At 39.3% G+C, this 18,642-nt stretch overlaps 1 protein-coding gene across 1 annotated transcript in view; it reads left to right on the top strand.

Moving 5' to 3' along the window:
* Positions 1-18,642, top strand: part of SUGP1 (SURP and G-patch domain containing 1) — a 46,715-nt gene that overhangs the window by 15,455 nt on the left and 12,618 nt on the right. The window contains exons 4-8 of the mRNA XM_020969317.2: positions 960-1,187; positions 2,388-2,511; positions 2,766-2,869; positions 3,843-3,966; positions 6,445-6,779. Coding sequence (XP_020824976.1) covers positions 960-1,187; positions 2,388-2,511; positions 2,766-2,869; positions 3,843-3,966; positions 6,445-6,779 — 915 coding nt within the window. The remainder of the gene's footprint in view (positions 1-959; positions 1,188-2,387; positions 2,512-2,765; positions 2,870-3,842; positions 3,967-6,444; positions 6,780-18,642) is intronic.

Here is an 18,642-nt window from a genome sequence, read left to right as displayed (position 1 = left end):
CTGTTCCACCTTTACCTTCCGCCAAAAAGAAAAACAAAATCTTTAAAACAAATAAGCATAGTCAAGCAGAACAAATTCCCATATTGGTCATGTCCAAAACTGTCTCATTCTGCATACTAGTCTGTCAGGAGGTGAGTAGTATTCTTCATCATTGGTCTTCTCGAGAAATGGTTGATCATTGGATTAATTAGAGTTCTTAAATCTTTCAGGTTTTTTTCACTTCTATAGTTTTATTGTAGTATGAATTGATCTCCTGGTTTTGCTCATTTTATTCTATATTGATTCATACAAGTCTTCTTAAGTTTTCTATAGCCTTTTTCTGTAAACTTTTATAACTAAATTGTTCCTTTCCTCATTTTTTACATTACCCTAGCATTCCTTTACATTTACTTACTATAACTTGTTCAACCTTTGTCCAAGTCATGGGCACCCTCTTACTTTCCAGTTCTTTGCCATCACTAAGTGTTTTGGCCAGTAGTGGTGTGGCTGGGTCAAAGAATATATGCTAAATTTAGTAATTTTGGGGGCATAGTTCCAAATGAAGCAGAATATTTTTCATCTTGTTTTCTATGCTGTATGTCAAATAGGTTGGTGTGATTTGAAAATAAATTCCTTTTGATTGTTAACATGGTAACTTAGGTTTGACTAATTCTTGCCACTGGGGGAAAATGATTTTAAAGTGGAATAGGAAATATTTAGGACTGAAGTAAGAGGAAAAACTTTGCATTTGAAAATTTTGCTCTTGGAATAGAAATGCTAAGTTTTGAAATCTTCTTTGTAAATCTAGAACTGGCATGCACATCTCTGGGGTTACTTATGTGTGACAGTACTTGAAGGCATGGTAACAGGCTAGATACTTTGTCAAGGTCCCATCCAGCTCTGTAATTTAGGGCAGTGGCTGCTGCCACCAGTAAATGTTATGTCTTTTGTGGTTGTCATTGCTCTTCTTTCCTTCCAAGATGCTTCTCCAAGTTCTACCTGTGCTCCCTCTAATGTCTCTACCTCAAGCACTGGGAAAAGACCAATCTTGATTGGAAAGAGACCCAGCCTGGGAGTGAGCAACCCTTTCAACCAAGTAAAGAACTACTCTCATGCCAAGCAGAGCCCTGTGGCTAACCGCCTGAGTGTCTTCCAGTCTCCAGATGATGATGATGAAGAAGATTATGAGCAGTGGTTGGAAATTAAAAGTAAGTGTAGTGCTTCCCCCTCAGCCCCTCAAGTTTTCTTATAAATTGGCCTATTCAATAGCAAGAGGAGTGGGGACACTGGACAAACCTAGATTTCCAATAGGCACCGTCTTTTGGGTGAATCACAAGTGTGTTTTGCCTAAGAGAAGGTATCCTAGTGTTTCTCAGCTTTTTGTATAAGATAAAGGAAACTTCATATAATGGAAGACACCATGTTAAAGTGGAAGGAGCCTCGAACTAGGAGTCAGGAGACTTGAATTCTATGTGCTAGCTTTGTCACTAACTGATGTGAGACCTTCGGCAAGTCCTTGGCCCTTTCCAAACCTGTTTCTACCTGTTAAAATGTGGTTCCTTTTCTAAGGTACTTTGCAGATCAAACTAAATGGATTCCTCATTCCTATTCACTCCCATTACCCCCACCCCACGTTGATTCCGTTTGATTCACTCATCTCGGTCTCTGAATGAGTCCTGGAAACTTCCTGGGGTCTTCCATCCAGATTTGACCAAGGATCCATGTGGGTAGAATGGTAGAGGAAGTCTGTGTTACTCTTACTGATATAATAATGTTGGTCCCTGGCACTTTCACTTCAGTACCTTGTGCTGATTTCAAGTCTGCTTTGGGCAGAGGTGGGAAGGGAAGTCAGGACTGTCATTTGGCTGCAGGAGCTTGTTTGTAGTCTAGGAAGGGAAAGCTCTGAGAGAGAGATGTTCCTTAGAAAGGACATTCGGTAATGTCAGCTGTATCCTACACTGGTGCATTGGTACCACTCTGGATTTAGAGATCATCATTTAATCTTAATAGGAAGGTGAAAGCTAGTTATTAGGTTCCAATTTAATTACACTGCAAGTTCCATACATACTCCTTCCCCCCCCCTACTCCAAGGAACAAAAATTTACTCATTGAAGGCTGTATTGAGGGTATGTTAGTGTCTATTCTGGATACTCACTTTTTGGCAGTGACTATATGGATTTAGCTTTTTCCCTTCCGGTACATTTCATGAAATTGTTCAGAATTACATCCCTGCCCCCAGCAGTCACTGGTAATTTGTACATCATACTAGGATTACCGCCCCATTTCATCCCTCTTCTTCCCTCCCTCCCCCATCCCATTCTTGTCTGTTGTTGTGGTTCTTAGAAATAATGTGCCTGTTGACTGTTGGGTGTATGAATTGAACCCCAGTACTGACAGCCTGCTTAAAGTTTTACCCCCAGAGGATGCAGAGACCCGGAAAGTGGTAGAGAAATTGGCCAGGTTTGTGGCAGAAGGAGGCCCTGAATTAGAAAAGGTTGCTATGGAGGACTACAAGGATAACCCTGCATTTTCGTAAGTATAAGTGTGCTTAATTTATTTTTTAATCAGCTTATTAACTTCTAGCGTTAAGGTATGGAGCCTTGAGAGAGTGACTCGTTGATGAAACTTTCATTGAAACAGCTGCCAGCAGTCAGGTGTGATGCCTCTCAGAGCTTATATTACATTAAGATGCCCATTTATTCCCTTTAGAAATGTAACCATCAAAAGCTTTATAATTAAATTGTCAGAGTCACACATTGCATGACTTTTTCTAACCATCCTTCCAGATTTTTGCATGATAAGAACAGCAGAGAATTCCTGTACTACAGAAAGAAAGTGGCAGAGATGAAAAAGGAAAGCCAGAATGCCCAGACACCGTCTTCTCAAAAAGGTAGAGGAGGGCGCGCCAAATCCCACTGCAGAGGGTCAGAAATGCTTTCCCTTGTGTTGGGCCTGAATGGGCCACAGCAAGGGTGATAGCCTGCAGAGTTAGTATTGAGGCATCACCATGCAGACTAGTTGAAAAGAGCAGCAGCTTCATTCTTTCCCAAGTAGCAGAAGCTCAGCTGTGAATATAAGAGGTCTTTTAAGGTTAAGATGCCAATTTTCAATGTACACTGAAGCTTAGAAGTGCCATCTCTTTCTCAGAATATAAATGTGGGGGAAATTGAAATGAATTTTTAAGATTTCGATGCAGTAAATTTCAAATGAAAGCTGAAAAATTTTAAGTAGTCATCGTATTTTAAATGGAGTAATATTCCGGTGAATGATAAACTACTGTAGGGCAGTGGGGGAAAAAAATTGATGGTTGAGCAGAAATAGTTTTTTAAGGAGATTCCCATGAAGAGCCAATTGCTCTTTAATTCCCACATTCCTTCTCTTTATTACTTCTACTCAGTATAGGGCTCCTATAGCAATCTTCTCCCACGGGTAAGAATGAGAAGCGCACCCAACCAAAATTCCATTGCCCTGTGCCTAGCCTAGATAAGTCCCACAAGTGGTGTGTTAAACTAAGCATCTGTCTGAACACAGAATGTCTCTCTCAAATTCCAACTTGTCCTGAATGCAGGATGCAAACCTGGATTCCAAAAGAGAAAGTTCATGTTCCAGTCCAAAGATATATAATTCCAGTCCAAAAATATATGTGTGGTTTAAATTCTTGGTTCAGGGGTCATTCAGAGCAGTCAGACTAGTAAAGACCACAATTTGTTCCCAGTGAAGTAACCTGATTACCGTTTGCCTGTTTTTCTTTGTATCATTCCCCCAATAAACCCCTCCTCTTGCCCTTGGGGTTCTTAGAACATATTAGGCTTTTGACTGTTGGGTGTGGTGAGTTGAGCCCAGTACTGACAGCCTGCTTAAAGTTTCACCCCCAGAGGATGAAGAGACCAAGACTTTTGCTGAGAAGCTGGCCAGGTTTATAGCTGACGGGGGTCCTGAAGTGGAAACAATTGCCTTGCAGAACAACAGGGAAAACCATGCATTCAGGTGAGATGATGATTGCAGTTAACATTCATGGGAAGAAAGAATCCTTAGGATTCAATTGACTGCAGTGCTGTTGATGTATACTGCCTGCAAAAGTGCTGTTTTTGCTTGAGGATATGAATAGATAACTGGGTTTAATGAAGTTGGCCTTCCAGGCCCCCAGCTGCCCCTGTATAGCATATGGCACTTCTGGTTTTGATATAACAACAATATAATAAAGCAAATTCACATTTATATAGTACTGTTAGGGGTTACAAGGCACTTTCCTTGCAACAGCCTTGTTTGTAGGTAGTGTGGGAGCGTTCTTGTCCCCATTTTGGATAGGAGGAAACTGAGACCCAGAGACATTTCTGATTTGTTTGTGGTCACATAGATAGTGTTAGAGCCAGGATTCAACTCCAAACTGAGTATTCTTTCCATAAAATTATGCTGACCTGTGCTGTGTCTCTCCTGTATTTCCTAAGTAGTTCAAGATAGAAATTGGCTGTCTTTTACAGTGTTATTCCTGGGTCCATGTCCTCTGTCCAGGCTAATGTATAAAAATTTACCCTTGTGTAACATTGCTTTGATGCACATCCAGTGTTATTTATGTGGGTATAACTCATGTAATCTTGTCCTGACCCACATCAATAGGGCAGTCTGGTGCAGAGGATAGAGTGCTGGACTTGAAGTCAGGAAGACATGAATTAAAATCTCGTCTCAGACACGTATTAGCTGGGTGACCCTGGCTAAGTCATTTAATCTCTTTCAGCCTCAGCTTCCAGATCCACAAAATGGGAACAATAAATTCTCATAGATCTGACTTCACAGGGTTGTGAAGATCAAGTGAAATTATTTGTGTACAACACTTTGCAAATGTTAAAGTGTTATATCAACACCAGGTGGTATTATTATTACACTGTCACCAAACCCTGCCTTTCCATCATTTGCTAATGGTCACTTTGTCGGTATTCCTGTGGCATTATTTGATGCCTGTATCTAGAAACGTCCATTCCTATTTTCCTCCTTGCTCATGGGCAGACTTGTTTATTATTGGGACAGAAAGTTCTGTGCGGCCTAACCTTTCTATGTTTTTAGCCTACAATGACCATAGCTTATAAAGACCCACATTTATGGTAAGTCTTTTATGGTGCACTTGCCATCAGATATATTTCTGTGACCCAGGTAAGACCCTTCCATTGTGGTGCTGTCTCTTGGATAAATTCTTTATCTGCTTTACTAAGAGATTCTCATTAGTATAAAGAATTTGACTGTCTTCTGTTGAGAAGCAGCTCCTACAACTTTTAAATTTGTTTTCAAGAGGACTCTTAAACCTGCTCTCCCAGTGGATTTAAAGTCAAGTTCATCAGTTAATAACGAACCATTTTGTTTTAAATGTTACCATTTTGGCTCATATCCAGACTTGGATTGTTTGTTTTGAGTGGCATTTTAAAGACAGATGTCCATATTTCAAGCTTTGTAGTCCATTAATTTCCTTAAAGCTTTGAGGGGATCTCATTCATGTCTACATAGCACCTAAGGTTTTTTAAATCACTTTCCCTCCATACCTTTAAGAGCTGGTTTCCTGACCTAGGTTGGCCAGAGTCACACCTGATTGCCAGTCCTTTGGTTCTGAACTTTTCTAAGCTTAGCTAGGTTGGTTCTCAGAAAACAGATATGCAGGACTTCACTGGATCTGTATTATGAACATCTCCAACGTGGTAGGACCTACTTGGTCCTTCTGTGGTATTGGCATAGCCTTCAAGAATTCGGGTTCACCTCCAGCCATACCCTGATGAGGAGTCATACTAGTACTTTGATGGATGTTTTTTATGTAAAATTCAGAATTTCCTAGTACAAAGATAGTGCTCCTTTCAAAGCTATCATCTGAAGCAACCTAGCCGAGATCTGGGTGGAGACTTTTTCTAGATAGGGGATTGAGGGAGGCAAAAATGTTCTCTTTGTTGGGTTTTGTTTGATGATAAAAGTTGTGACAGTGTCTGATTTTCATCACTACCGTCCCACCTTTACCCCACCATTATTAAATGTGTGGGCTGTAAAATGATTTTCACCCTTTTCCTCAGAGCAGTTAGTAAGAACTTTTGCTTTTAAATGAATCCTTGAAAATGTTCTTTGGTCAGCATGAACTCTGAAGCCTGCTCTTGGTGAAAATATGTACTCTCCCACTGATATGGTTGTTATATTCTTAGGTAGCTGTTCTGAGGAGACATAATCTTTATCTGCCAGAACTACAGTCAGCTAATGACCCAGAATCTGAGTGTCTGGTGTGAATTGAAATTGGCAGTATATTGGGGTATAGTTGAGAGAAGCTCTATGTGTTTGCATTGAGCTAAAATAATCCCAGTGCATCTGATATCGTCCTACATAGACACTTGCAAGAGTCACTTTTTTGGGAAGTAACTGGTACCCTAGAGCAGTAGGAGACTTGATTCCGTGGTGTTTGATCTTCTTAGTTAGGAACACATATATCTACCTTTATAGGTTTTTATATGAGCCGAACAGCAAAGGATATAAATACTACCGACAGAAACTGGAGGAGTTCCGGAAAGCCAAGGCCAGCTCTGTAGGTACAACTGCCACACCTGATCCTGGTCTGAAACGGAAGACACCTCCAGAGGCCCCTTCTTCCTCTTCATCTCCATCCCCTTCCTCCTCCACTACCATTTCCACCACTCCAGCTCCTGGCAAGGCAGTGGCTGCAGCTACGACCAAGAAGAAAAGGAAGAGCAGATGGGGCCCAGAAGAGGAGAAGGTTGAACTGCCTCCACCTGAGGTGGTCCAGCAGGATGTGGATGCCTCCCCTTCCCCTCTGTCAGGTAGTAACCATTGCCTATTTAAAGAATCTAACTCCCTTCTACCAGCCCTACCTCATTCATGTTCAAATTAGGTGAATTAGACTTTTTTTCTCACTCCATCTTATCGTCAGCATATTATAAGTCAAGCAGATCTATAAACAGGAGCACACGACAAGTTTGTCTCCTATAATCTTCCTGCTCAGCAGCCCTAGATGTGGCACTGCATCTAGCTTTCCTTGTGTGCTGATGGAGATAAAACTTTTATCTCGTGATTTTGGGTATTGGATGTATCATTTCTTAGGTTATCTGGAAAATCCTGTTGTGTTCTGGTTCATTAGGGTATTTTCCCAGCAGCCACTGAAGGATGTTTTCCTCTAGGAGCTGAGGTGGTCAAAAGAAGCACCTGTCAGAATCTGAGCTCAGCTACTCCAGATCTTCATCACAGCTCTGACCAGCAGTGTGATCCTTCCTTTATTAAGGAAAGATCACGGAAGGGACTTGGTATGCATTTAGCAAGAAGCATCAGGAAAACCAGCATCTGGACATTGTTGTGGTTTTCAGTTCTAATGCTTAGCTGTTACACTTAGTTTGCCTCCCCAAAATGAAGAACTGTGTCAGAGACTGAGCCGGTTATTTTATTCCTTGGAGAATTCAATCAGTGCCCAGAACATGGTACATCGAATTCTTTACTCAGATTTTGAATTGATGATGGGCAGAGGAAAAGCCTTCAGTGGAAAATTAGGTTCCACATTGTAGTGGGAAATCTGACAAGTTAAAACATGTTGAGAGTAGGGGGAACCAAGGTGAGGAGAACATTGAAAAAAATATCATTTGAGAACAAGTCGAAGGACTTGGGGATGTTTACTCTGGAGAAGGGAAGACTTGGGGGACAATTCTCAAATATCTGGTTCCCATATCAAACTGGCAAGATTGTTGTGAAGAAAGAACTTTGTGAGTCTTAAAGCACTATACAAATGTGATTTATTATTATTCCTTATTTGAAACGTTTTGTCTTCAGAATTTTAGTCTTGAAAGCGTTCTGTCCTCTGTGAACTGATTTGCCCTCTCGAATCTTAGGCCAGAAAATCCTACCTATCCTTTTTCAGACGTCTTTGAAATCTGTTTTCCCAGAGTTTGTGTTATAAAGATAAATTAAGGATTTAGCTGCTTAGTGACTTCATTGGCATGAAATTTACTTTGTTTCTGGGGTGAAGGAAGTAAAGAGAGCACATAAGAAAAAGAGTGTAATTTTTTTGTCAAAAGAAGCCATAGCTGAACAGTCACAGTTTTTATCCTAGGTCTCAGCAACTTCTCTGATTAGCTTCTCATTGGTGAGGTGTGGCTTGTGGGGCCAGTTGGATGAAAGTAAAAAACCTGAATGATAAATAAACAAGTTGGATTTCACTTTTTTTTTTTTGGTGACACAATTGGGGTTAAGTGACCTGCCCAGGGTCACACAGTAAGTGTTAGGTGTCTGAGGCTGAATTTGAACTCAGGTCCTCCTGACATCAGGGCCAGTGCTCTATTCACTGCACCACCCAGCTGCCCCAGAATTCACCTTTTGTAGTCATATAAGAGAAGGGGCCCAGTCAGACTGTCAGTATATTGTATGAAATCTTGAACTCTTTGAATGGGAAATCCTTTCCTTCTAATTCATATGAATCATAGTCCTAGTTATGGTATTAACAGTTGACATTTATTTAGAATCATGGTTCATTGGAAAGAACTGAATTTGGGAGTCAAATGACCCAGTCGTGTATTCTGACTGCCATTTATTACTGTGTGACCTTGGGCAAGTCACATCTTCTCTGTACTTCAATTACCTGACCTATAAAATGAAAGAGTTGGACTAGATTTCCTTTAGGTACCTTCCAGCTTTACAATTACAATCCTGTGAGCTTATTTAGTATTTAAGATTTGAAATTTTTAACATTATCGTTAAAAAATTTTTTTACTAGCATTTATGTGCCATACTAATGTTTGCAAAGTGCTTTACAAATAACTCATTTTATCCTCGCAATGACTCTAGGAGGTAGATGCTATTATCTCCATTTTATAGGTGAGGAAACTGAAGCAGATGGGTTAAGTGATTTGCCTAAGATCACAAACTCTAGTAAGGTTTGACCTGGATTTAAATTTAGATCTTCATGACTTCAAATCTACATTTCTAACCACTGCACTAACTTGTCAGCTTTTTCATTTGTTCCTCACAGCCTGAACTAAGTGTCACTATTTTCCCAGTTTTATATCCAGAGGAGACAAATAAGGCTCAGAGATTAAGTAGTTGACTTAGGATTACATAGCTATTAAGTGTTATCTCATATATTGTGTTCAGGTTAGTGATCTCATATTAATAGATGCATGGACAGATTAGAGCACTTACAGGCAACAAATTGGGCTATGTCATTCTTTAACAACTGCCAGCCCCTGGCAAATTTTTACCAGACCACAATACTGTTGTGATTTTTTTTTAATTAAAATTTTTTTTCAGTTAATAAGCGTATATTTCCTCTCTCTCTCATTTCCATTGTCCATCTCCCCCCTTTCCCCCCAAAACCCCAAACCTCTCATAACAAATGTAGACAGTCTAAAGACCAAGCAGGGCTCAAAAGAAGAGCTGCCACTACCCAACCCGCCCCCCCCCCCCCCCCCCCCGAGAGGTAGCAGATTCACAAGTGTTGGGCTTTGCAGATAGTTTCAGAATTGTTCAGTGTAGTAATCAGTTACGATGATTTTTTCCCCTTTTGTGTCTTTAAAATTTTTTATTTATTTTATAAAATGGCTATCTAGGAGGAAGAGGGAAAGGAGATACTGGGGAAAACTATGGTTACATAAAAAAGAGAGAGAGAGAGAGAGAGAGAGAGAGAGAGAGATACCAGTAAAAACTTGTTTTGAAAATATACATAGTTAAGCAGAACAAATTCTCACATTGGCTGTGAGAGAATGAGACAAAAATTTCTTTTAAATTTTTGTCTCATTCTGATCATCATCCCTCAGGAGATGGGTAACATTCTTAACTATCAGCCCTCTGAAATAGTCTTTCAGAGTTGTTCATTTTTATACTGTTAACAAGAGTATAAATTGTTCTCCTGGTTCTGCTCATTTCATGCTGCATCAATTCATACATTTGTCCAGGTTTCTCTGAAACTATACTTTTTGTCATTTTTTTACAGCACAGTAGTATTCCATTACACTTATATACCATAATTTATTTAATCTTTGCCTAATAGAGGAACTGTCCCTTAGTTATGGTACTTAGCACAGTGCCTGGCACATAATAGGCGCTTAATAAATGTTTATTGATTAATTGATTCTTTGCCTCCAGAAAAAGAACTGCTATATACTATGGATTCATTTCCTTATTCTTTGATTTCTTTAGGAGTATAGTGGCCTTTTTGGGTCAGAGGGCATGCACAATTTAATAACTTTAGAAGGTCATAATTCTAAATTGCTTTTCTGAATGTCTACCAATTCTTAGCTTAACCAGCAGTATGATAATGTGCCTGTTTTCCCAATATTTGTCATTTTTTGTCAGCTTTGGCAATCTGATGGGTGTGAGGTTGAACCTCAAAGTTGCTTAAATTTGCAATTTTCTAGTTATTGGTTGTTTGGAACATTTTTTTCACATGATCATAGTTATTTCAGATTTCTTCTTTTGAGAACTGATTTTTCATATCCTTTGTCAATTGGGGAATAGACAACAATACTGTTACTACTGAAGGTCCTTCTTAAAACCTAAGAATGTTAGAAAACAGCTCCAAGTCCTCCTCTCTCTATTGCTTATACCCTGCTTCTGTCTTTTCCTTGTTTCCTGCCCAATAAGGCAGTCCACAATACAGAATTTTAATATTTCACCAGTCTTCGGCATAATTTGGGTTCAAAAACCCTGGACTGGATAAGACTGCTAAGATCTGTTCCAGCTCTAGGGTCAAAGATTCTATGATTATGCCGTGAGCAATGATGCATTTACTCTGTGCCATCACAAAATTTTTTAATGGGTTTTAAGAGTAAAATCATGGTTTTTGGGGCTAAAAGTTTTGAATAATTTAAACATCTATTAAGTAGGTAGCACGTGCAGAATATTATGCTAGGTAGGCATTGAAGTAGATAGAAAAATATTTATGAAATGGCTTCTGGTTTTGTGGACATATAGCCTAGCAGGGAAGATATAACACACAACAATGCAATGAATGTGATATGTAATAATATAATATACAATATGACAACCATTATAGAGTAGCTATACTGTTACATAGCTGTTGATACTTATTTTCATGGCTCTATGGCCTCTATGCTGCTTTACTTCACTGTATATTACAACACTGCCACCCTTTTCATCCTGTACAGTTCTTCTAGGATTCACCCAATTCACTAAAAGCATTTTTTTTCAAATTTTTTTCAAAATAACTTTTTAAAATCGTTTTTATTTTAACTGTTTTTCCCAATGAATCCCTTTTCCTGCATTTCTCATAACAAAGAATAAAAAAGGGGAAAAAACAGTTCAGCAAAGCTAACTAATATATTTTAAACCATTGTATTTTAAAAGTCTGACAGTTGTAGTTTTCCACATCTATATTTCCCCTACCTCTTCAAAGTAGGGAAGGGGTGCCTTCTTATTTCTTTTTTGGAGCCAAGCTTGGGCATTATGATGATTTAGCATTCAGTTTCAGTCCTATATAGAATCTGGGAATCATCTGCATAGAGGTGATAATTGAACCCTTTGGACCTGATGATTTCACTGATTGAGATCGTATAGAGCAGCAGTTCTTAACCTGGGATTCTGGGTTTGGTGTTTGTGTCACTGGAAATCAGTTTGTAATGCTGTGTATTTTAAGCAGCACTCTCCAGCCTTCGATTGCAATGGGATACCAGCTGGGAATACTAAAGGCTGTTATAGGCATCCTGGAGACCCCTCTTGTTCCAGGCTCTTGAAAGCATTTCTCTCAGTCCCTGATCTGTTTTTCCCAACACTGTGATTTTTTTTTTCTGAAGCAGTTAGGTGGTACAGTGGACAGAGTTCAGGGTGTCAGGAAGAACCCGAGTTCAAATCCAGCCTCAGATATTTAATAGCTGTGTGGCCTTGGGCAAATTACTTAACCTATGTTTGCTTCAGTTTTCTTAATTGTAAAATGGGGATAATAATAGCACCTACTCACAGGGTTGTTGTAAGGATCAAGTGAGATATCTGTAAATTGCTTAGCACAGTGCCTGGCACACAGTAGGCACTAGGTAAATACAAATTATGGTGATTATGGATGGTATGATATGGATGAAGGAAACTGAGAAGGAGTGGTCAGACAGCTAGGAGGAGAATGAGGAAAGAGTCTTGAAAACCTAGAGATCAGAAAGTATCCAAGAGTAGAAAGTGATCAGTAATATAATATTATGAAGGACATGAATTGAAAAAAGGCCATTAGATTGGGCAATTAAGTGATCATTGGTAACTTTGGAAGGAGAAATGTCCACTGAGTGATGAGTTTGGAAACCAGGTGCTGAGGGTTGAGAGAAAGAAGTTGAAGTACCTGGTGCGAATAGCTTTTGTGAAGAATTTAGCCAAGAAATGGCCCAGAAATGTGGCCCAGTAACTACTGGAGATTGGAGTAAGTAGAGAATTTTTTTTAAGTGGTGGGGAAGACTTGGAGATATTTGTAGACAACTTTGAAGGAGCCAATAGATAAGGGAAAAATACATACAAAATACATAACATAGCATAAGAGCGTGGGATATAATAATAGTGGGGCTATCTGCTGGTGAAGACAAAAGGGGATTAGATCAATAATCAGTAAGTATTTATTAAGCTCCTACTATGTGCCAGATTATTCTAAGTGCTAAGGATACAAAGAAAGGCAAGAGACAGTCTCTGCCCTCATGGAGCTCACAGCCTAATGGGAGAGACAGTATGCAAATAACTGGACAAAAGAGTTATGTTCAGGATAAATAGTAAATCATCAACAGAGAAAAGGCACTGGAATTATGAGGGGATTGGGAAAGGCTTCCTATAGAAGGTGGAATTTTAGTTGGAACTTTAGAAGATAGAAGCCAAGAGGTAGAACTGAGATGGGGAGAGCGTTCTAGGCATGGAACAAGCCAGAGAAAATGCTTGGAGCCAAGAAATGGAGTGTCTTGTTCAAGGAACAGCAAAGAGGCCAGTGTCACTGGATCAAAGACTGTGTGTCAGAGAGTAAAGGTAGAAAACTAGAAGAGTGGGTGGTGGGAATAGATAATGAAGGGTTTTGAATACCAGGCAGAGGATTTTATGTTTGATCCTGGAGGCGATAGGGAGACACTGGAGTTTATTGAGTAGTGGGGGGGGGGGTGATGTGGTCAGAGCTGTACTTAAGAAAATCACTTTGGCTCAGTGGAGGATGGTTTGAAGTGAGGAGACACTTGTGGCAGGCAGACCAATGAGCAGGCTAAAGTGTGAGGAGATGAAGGCCTGCACCATGGTGGTGACAGTATCAGAGGGATAAGGGGTCATATTCCAGAAAGAGATTAGATATGTAGGTGAGAGATAGTGAGGAGTGAAGGATGTCACCTAGGTTGTAAGCATGGGGGACTGGAATATTGGTGGTACCTTGGACAGTAACAGGGAAATTTGGAATGGGGAAGGGTTTGAGGGAAAAGGTAATGAGTTCAGTTTTAGACATATTGAGGTTAAGTTGTCTACTAGACATCCAGTATGAGATGTTTAATAGAGACTGGAGGCCAGCAGAAAAGTTATATGTGAGAATTGTTAGCATAGATATAATTGAATCCATGCATATTTATAAGCTCACTGAATGAAATAGGATAGAGGAAGAAGAGAAGAGGGCCCAGGACAGAGTTTTGTGACATACCCACAGTTAGTGAGCATGACCTTGATGAAGATCCAGTAAAGGAGACTGAGAAGAATCTGTCAGATAGGAGAACCAGGAGAGAGTGGCACCCCAAAAACCTAGAGAGAAGAGAGTATCAAGGAGAAGAAAGTAATTGTGAAGGAGAAGGTGCAAGAAGAGGAGTTTGCTTTGGCAAAGAGACGAGCCACCTCTTCATGAGAGAGTAGGGGAAGATGTCTGAGTGAAATGAGGAGGAGGGAAGAAGTGAGAGTTCTCAGCCAGTGGCCTCAAATTTTTTTTGGTGAAGCATGAGACAAGGTCCTCAACAGACATGATAGGGGCTGGAAGTGGGAGAGGGTGCCATGGGAGGCTTAAGAGACGAGGAGGTTTGGAAGATCAGTTATGGAGGAGGAGAATGATTGCCTTGGCTGCAGTGAGGACCCAGTTGAGATTTGATTGCCAGTTTGTAGTGGACCCAATCAGCATAGTTTCATGATTTTTTCTGGTTCAACCTGTACTTGAATCAAAATCCCTTATATGATGGTCGCTGAGACAAGTAGTTATCCAGCTTTTTCTTGAGGCTTCCTACAATAAAGGGAAACTCAACATATACTAAAGCAGACAAATACCACTTTAGGACAGCTTTGGTTTTTAGGAATTTTCATTTTTATGAGCATATAGGCAGTTGATATAATGGCTAGAAAGCTGGACTCAGAATCAGGAAAAACTGCTTTCACATTCTGCCTCTCACACATACTTTGACTTGTGTGATCAAGGTTAAGGCACTTAGCTTTTCAGAGACTCAGGCAACTAAGAGTATAAATTACAGAACAATTGCTGATCTTCATTGTTTGAGGTAGATTCTTTATCAGGAATTCCTTTTCCCAATGAAATTACTGGTCTAGATCCTCCCTCTCCTAAAAAAACTAGGAAATTTTCCCATCAAGCATAAATTTGTCCTTTTTTTTTTTACTTTGCTTTTTCTGTTCACTGAGGCAAAACAGAAAAAAAATCTTCCTTATTGACAGTCTTTGAGATGTTTGAAGATCATTTTTTGGGGGGGGTGCTGAAGGTCATTATTAAGCTCCCTCTTCACCTCTCAAGTATCTTCAGGATAAATTTTTCCACTTCCTTCATCTCATTCTCAGATGGCATGTTCTTCATTCCTTTTAGCCTCCCTGATTGCTTTTTTTTTTAAACTTGCTGCAACTTGTCTGCTTTTCCAAAAATATGGTACTAGAACTGAATACACTACTTAAGAATGGTCTATCCAGAGCAATTATATTGAAACAACCATTGAATTGAAAAGCTATGTGACTGGTTAGAGTGGCTCGAACAGGAAGGTGCTGGCAATTGTTTAAGGAATGGAGAATAGTAGTCAGTCAGCCTAAAAAGGGTAGGAAGGCCAAAGTCCTAGAATACCTTGAATGTCAGGCTGAGTTTTTCTTGTTAGCCAGTTTGTAATCCTGAGCAAATGATATGATCATTCTGTTCATGAGAAAAATGAATATAGCACCATTCACAGGATGGATTGGCATGGGAAAGAGAAGGAAGGTAGGGAGAGGGGTGTAGGAGGTTTTTGCAATAGTTCAAAAAGCTGTTAAGGAGGACCTGTACTAGGAGAATGCTGTTAGAAATAGAGGGTGAATTCAAGAAAGATTGTTGAGGCAAAATTGGCAAGACTTGATGATAAGATATGATTGATTTTTAAGGAAAAGTTCGGATAAATTTGATATCCAAGAAAGGAGCCTGCCAAAACCAACCCCCCCCCCCAAACCAAACCCCAGACAAACCCATGGTTTCAAATAACTATATTTAGATTCCAAAATATGATCAATAAATGAAGTGACCTGGAGATCCTAATGCAGGATGAAAACTTGACCTCTTAGGTATCTTGAAATGTAGTGGAGTATGACTTTTGAAGAGACTTGAAGAGTCTCTTGTTAGGATCTCTATTAGTAGAGATTGTTTAGTTTTTGTTCTTAAATCCCTAGTACCTAGCAGTGCCTGGCTCATAGTAGGCACTTAATAAATACTTGTTGATAGGTTGATTAGAAATTAAGGAGATGAAAGCCAAGCAGATTTTGATTTGCTCCCTAGATTTTTGGGAAAGTTGATTTCAAAGAGTTCAGGAAAAGGTTAGGTTGTAGTTTAATATGGGAAGTCATTCCAGGAAAAATGAAAAGTAATCAAGAATAAAATTCTAAAGACAAAAGCACAATCCGGATTGAGAAGAAAGAGGCGTTGTCTAAGAAGACTGATGTTGACAGAAAGGGAGCTCATTAACCTAGATTTTGTTTTTGTTTTTAATTTTTCACATATATTTTGTTTTCAAATCACTTTCATTTCTGAATATATCCTTCCCTACCTCCCCTGCCCAATGAGTGACTCTTTATAACAGAAGTTGTTAGACTTTTTCTGTAAAGGTCCAGAGATGGTATTTTAGGTTTTGTAAGCCAAAAGGCAAAATTAAAGATTTTATGTAGGTGCTTATATATAGCAAGAGAGCAAATGAATTTTCACATTTTTATTAGTGAAATTAGAATAATAATTGAGTATACTTTTTGGTAATGCTGGTCTCTAGTGAGATTTTAGATATTTCAGCTTTGAAAATGCCCTCTCACACAGGTACTGCCAATACTGATACCAATCTGCAGCGTATGATTTTGAGCATATTCATCACCTGGAAGACATGATGAAATTCTTTCAGATCCTTCTCTTCATATTTGTCTTTTAGCAAGTCTCATTACATTGTAGATTAATCACTTCCAATTGAAGGTTAGATAGAAGCTCCTCAATTGCACAGTCAAGTGGACTTAGAAATATGGAAATTTCTTTTGCACTTGCATTGAGGTCTGAAAAAATGCTGCCAGAACTGGCCCTTGAGCTTGGAAAATGTCTGCTTCAGTTTGTGAGAATAAAGATCTCCCTTCTTGTTTTGACTTTTGACTACACAGGAAGTGGATAAAGCAGTTTGACATGACTTGTGATTCTGACAATGTTGTTGTCAAATTGTTTTTATTGTAGTTTAAGTTTTGTATATGAGTGTTGTTTTGTCTTGTAATTTTAGGTTGGATTTATTAAGAATTATTAAGTCTGCAGCAAAAGCTAATTTCCAAATCAGTGTTTCATATTAGTGTTTGAGACTGGTATTTCCCATTCAGAAAAATTTCAGTTTCAGCCCTGAGCTGAAAAAATTGTAATAACTTTTTTCTCTTTTCTAGGTTTAACATTATGGGTATGCACTGATAATAAAAAGTAAAATAAAATATCACAATATGGCAATACCTGTGGCACATTACTGCACATTATAGCTGCATTACTTCAGTTCGTAGTGTACCTACCGAGTAGCAGTGTAAACTATGAGAGTGCCACATAGTATCTCTTTCATAACTATTCAGTTCAGCCTTGACAGTATATAAATGAATTAGTGTAGCTGTTTCAAAAAAACTGTTTATGGATGCTTAAATTTGAATTTCATATATTAGTATCTTAATTCATTTCATATCTTCAGTATCTTACTTTTTTTCAACCATTTAAAAATGTAAAAACCATTCTTTGTGGGCCAGACAGAAGCAAGCAGTGGGTTGGGTTTGACCTACTGTAGGCTGTAGTTTGCTGACCTCTTATTTAAAAAAAAAAGAAAAAGAAAAAACACAGTTCAGCAAAGTAACCAGCATTTCAGGTTGTTTATATAAATATTACACCAAGTCTGACAGTATTTGTAATATTCTACTTCCTGTAGACCCCCACCTCTACAAAGAATGAAGATGTAAACAATTTAGATATTAAAGAGCTTATGTAGCCATCTGCCCTGCCCCAGTCTCTTTGCTGACCTCTAATTTTTTATCTACAGCTGCCTGTTAGTCATCTCAAACTGAATGGCCCATAGATATCTTAAACTCAACAACTTCCAAAACCAAACTCATTACTTTACCCTCTAATCTGTCCCCTCCCCCTACTCCCCAGGTTATAAAGAAGGCAGCACCATCATTCCAGTCCCTTGGGCTCATCACCTGACTTCTGAACTTTAGCATAGCCTACTGGGGGTTTGACTGCTTCAAGTTTATCTCCAGTCCATCCTCCATTCAGCTGCCAAAATGACCTTCCTAAAAGCACAGGTCCCAACATGTCAACTGTGCCCCCAGCTCAGTAAGCTCCAGTGGCTCTCTGTCATCTCCAGGATCAAATACAAAATCCTCTGTTTAGTATTCAAAACCCTTCTTAACCTAATCCTTTTTTACCTTTCCAGTGTTCTGACTCTCTGCCATATACTCTGATCCAGCAACACTGGCCTCCTTGGTGTTCTGTGAACACCACACTCTACCTCTTGGCTCTGGACATTTTCCCTGGCTGTCCCCTATAGTAGAGCTCGATCTCTCAATGTCTGTCTGTCTGTCTGTCTGTCTCTGTCTCTCTCTCTCTCTCTCTCTCTCTCTCTCTCTCTCTCTCTCTCTCTCCCTCTCTCTCTCACATAAACTCTGTCTATTGGCTTCCTTTGAGTTCCACATAAAATGCCATCTCTATAGGAAGCCTTGCCCAACTTTTTTTTTTTGTTGTTGAGGCATTTGGGGTTAAGTGACTTGCCCAGGGTTACACAGCTAGTAAATGTCAAGTGTCTGAGGCTGTACCAATCTTTCTTTATTCTAGTGCCTTCCCTCTTTTAATTATTTCCTGTTTATCCTGTAACATGGGTTGTTTGTATGTATTTGATTGCTTGTTGTCTTCACTATTGATGTGAGCTCCATAAGGAGTAAGGACTGTCTTTTGCCTCTTTTTGTATCCTGAGAGCTTAGCACTGTGCTTGGCACATTGTAGGTTCTTAATAAATGATTACTGACTGACTAACTCTTTCCAGTGCTTATTGCTTCTCTTTCAGTAAACATTTATGAAGAGTTTACTATGGAATTCACCATTCTGGGCCTTGTGGGAGTGGGGTGGAAAGGCAAATCAAACTGACCCTGGCCTTAAGTGTGTTTACTGACTTATGAGAAACATAAAGACAATAGGTAGCTATAGTACAGATTAAAACATGACAGTTGTGTAAGAAGAATGCAGAATGCTGTGAT

The sequence above is a fragment of the Phascolarctos cinereus genome, unplaced genomic scaffold, assembly GCF_003287225.1.
Source record: "Phascolarctos cinereus isolate Bilbo 61053 unplaced genomic scaffold, phaCin_HiC Scaffold_4;HRSCAF=312, whole genome shotgun sequence".
Classification (NCBI taxonomy): Eukaryota; Metazoa; Chordata; class Mammalia; order Diprotodontia; family Phascolarctidae; genus Phascolarctos; species Phascolarctos cinereus.
The sequence above is the reverse complement of the archived record's forward strand: the minus strand, read 5'-3'. Positions and strand labels throughout refer to the sequence as shown.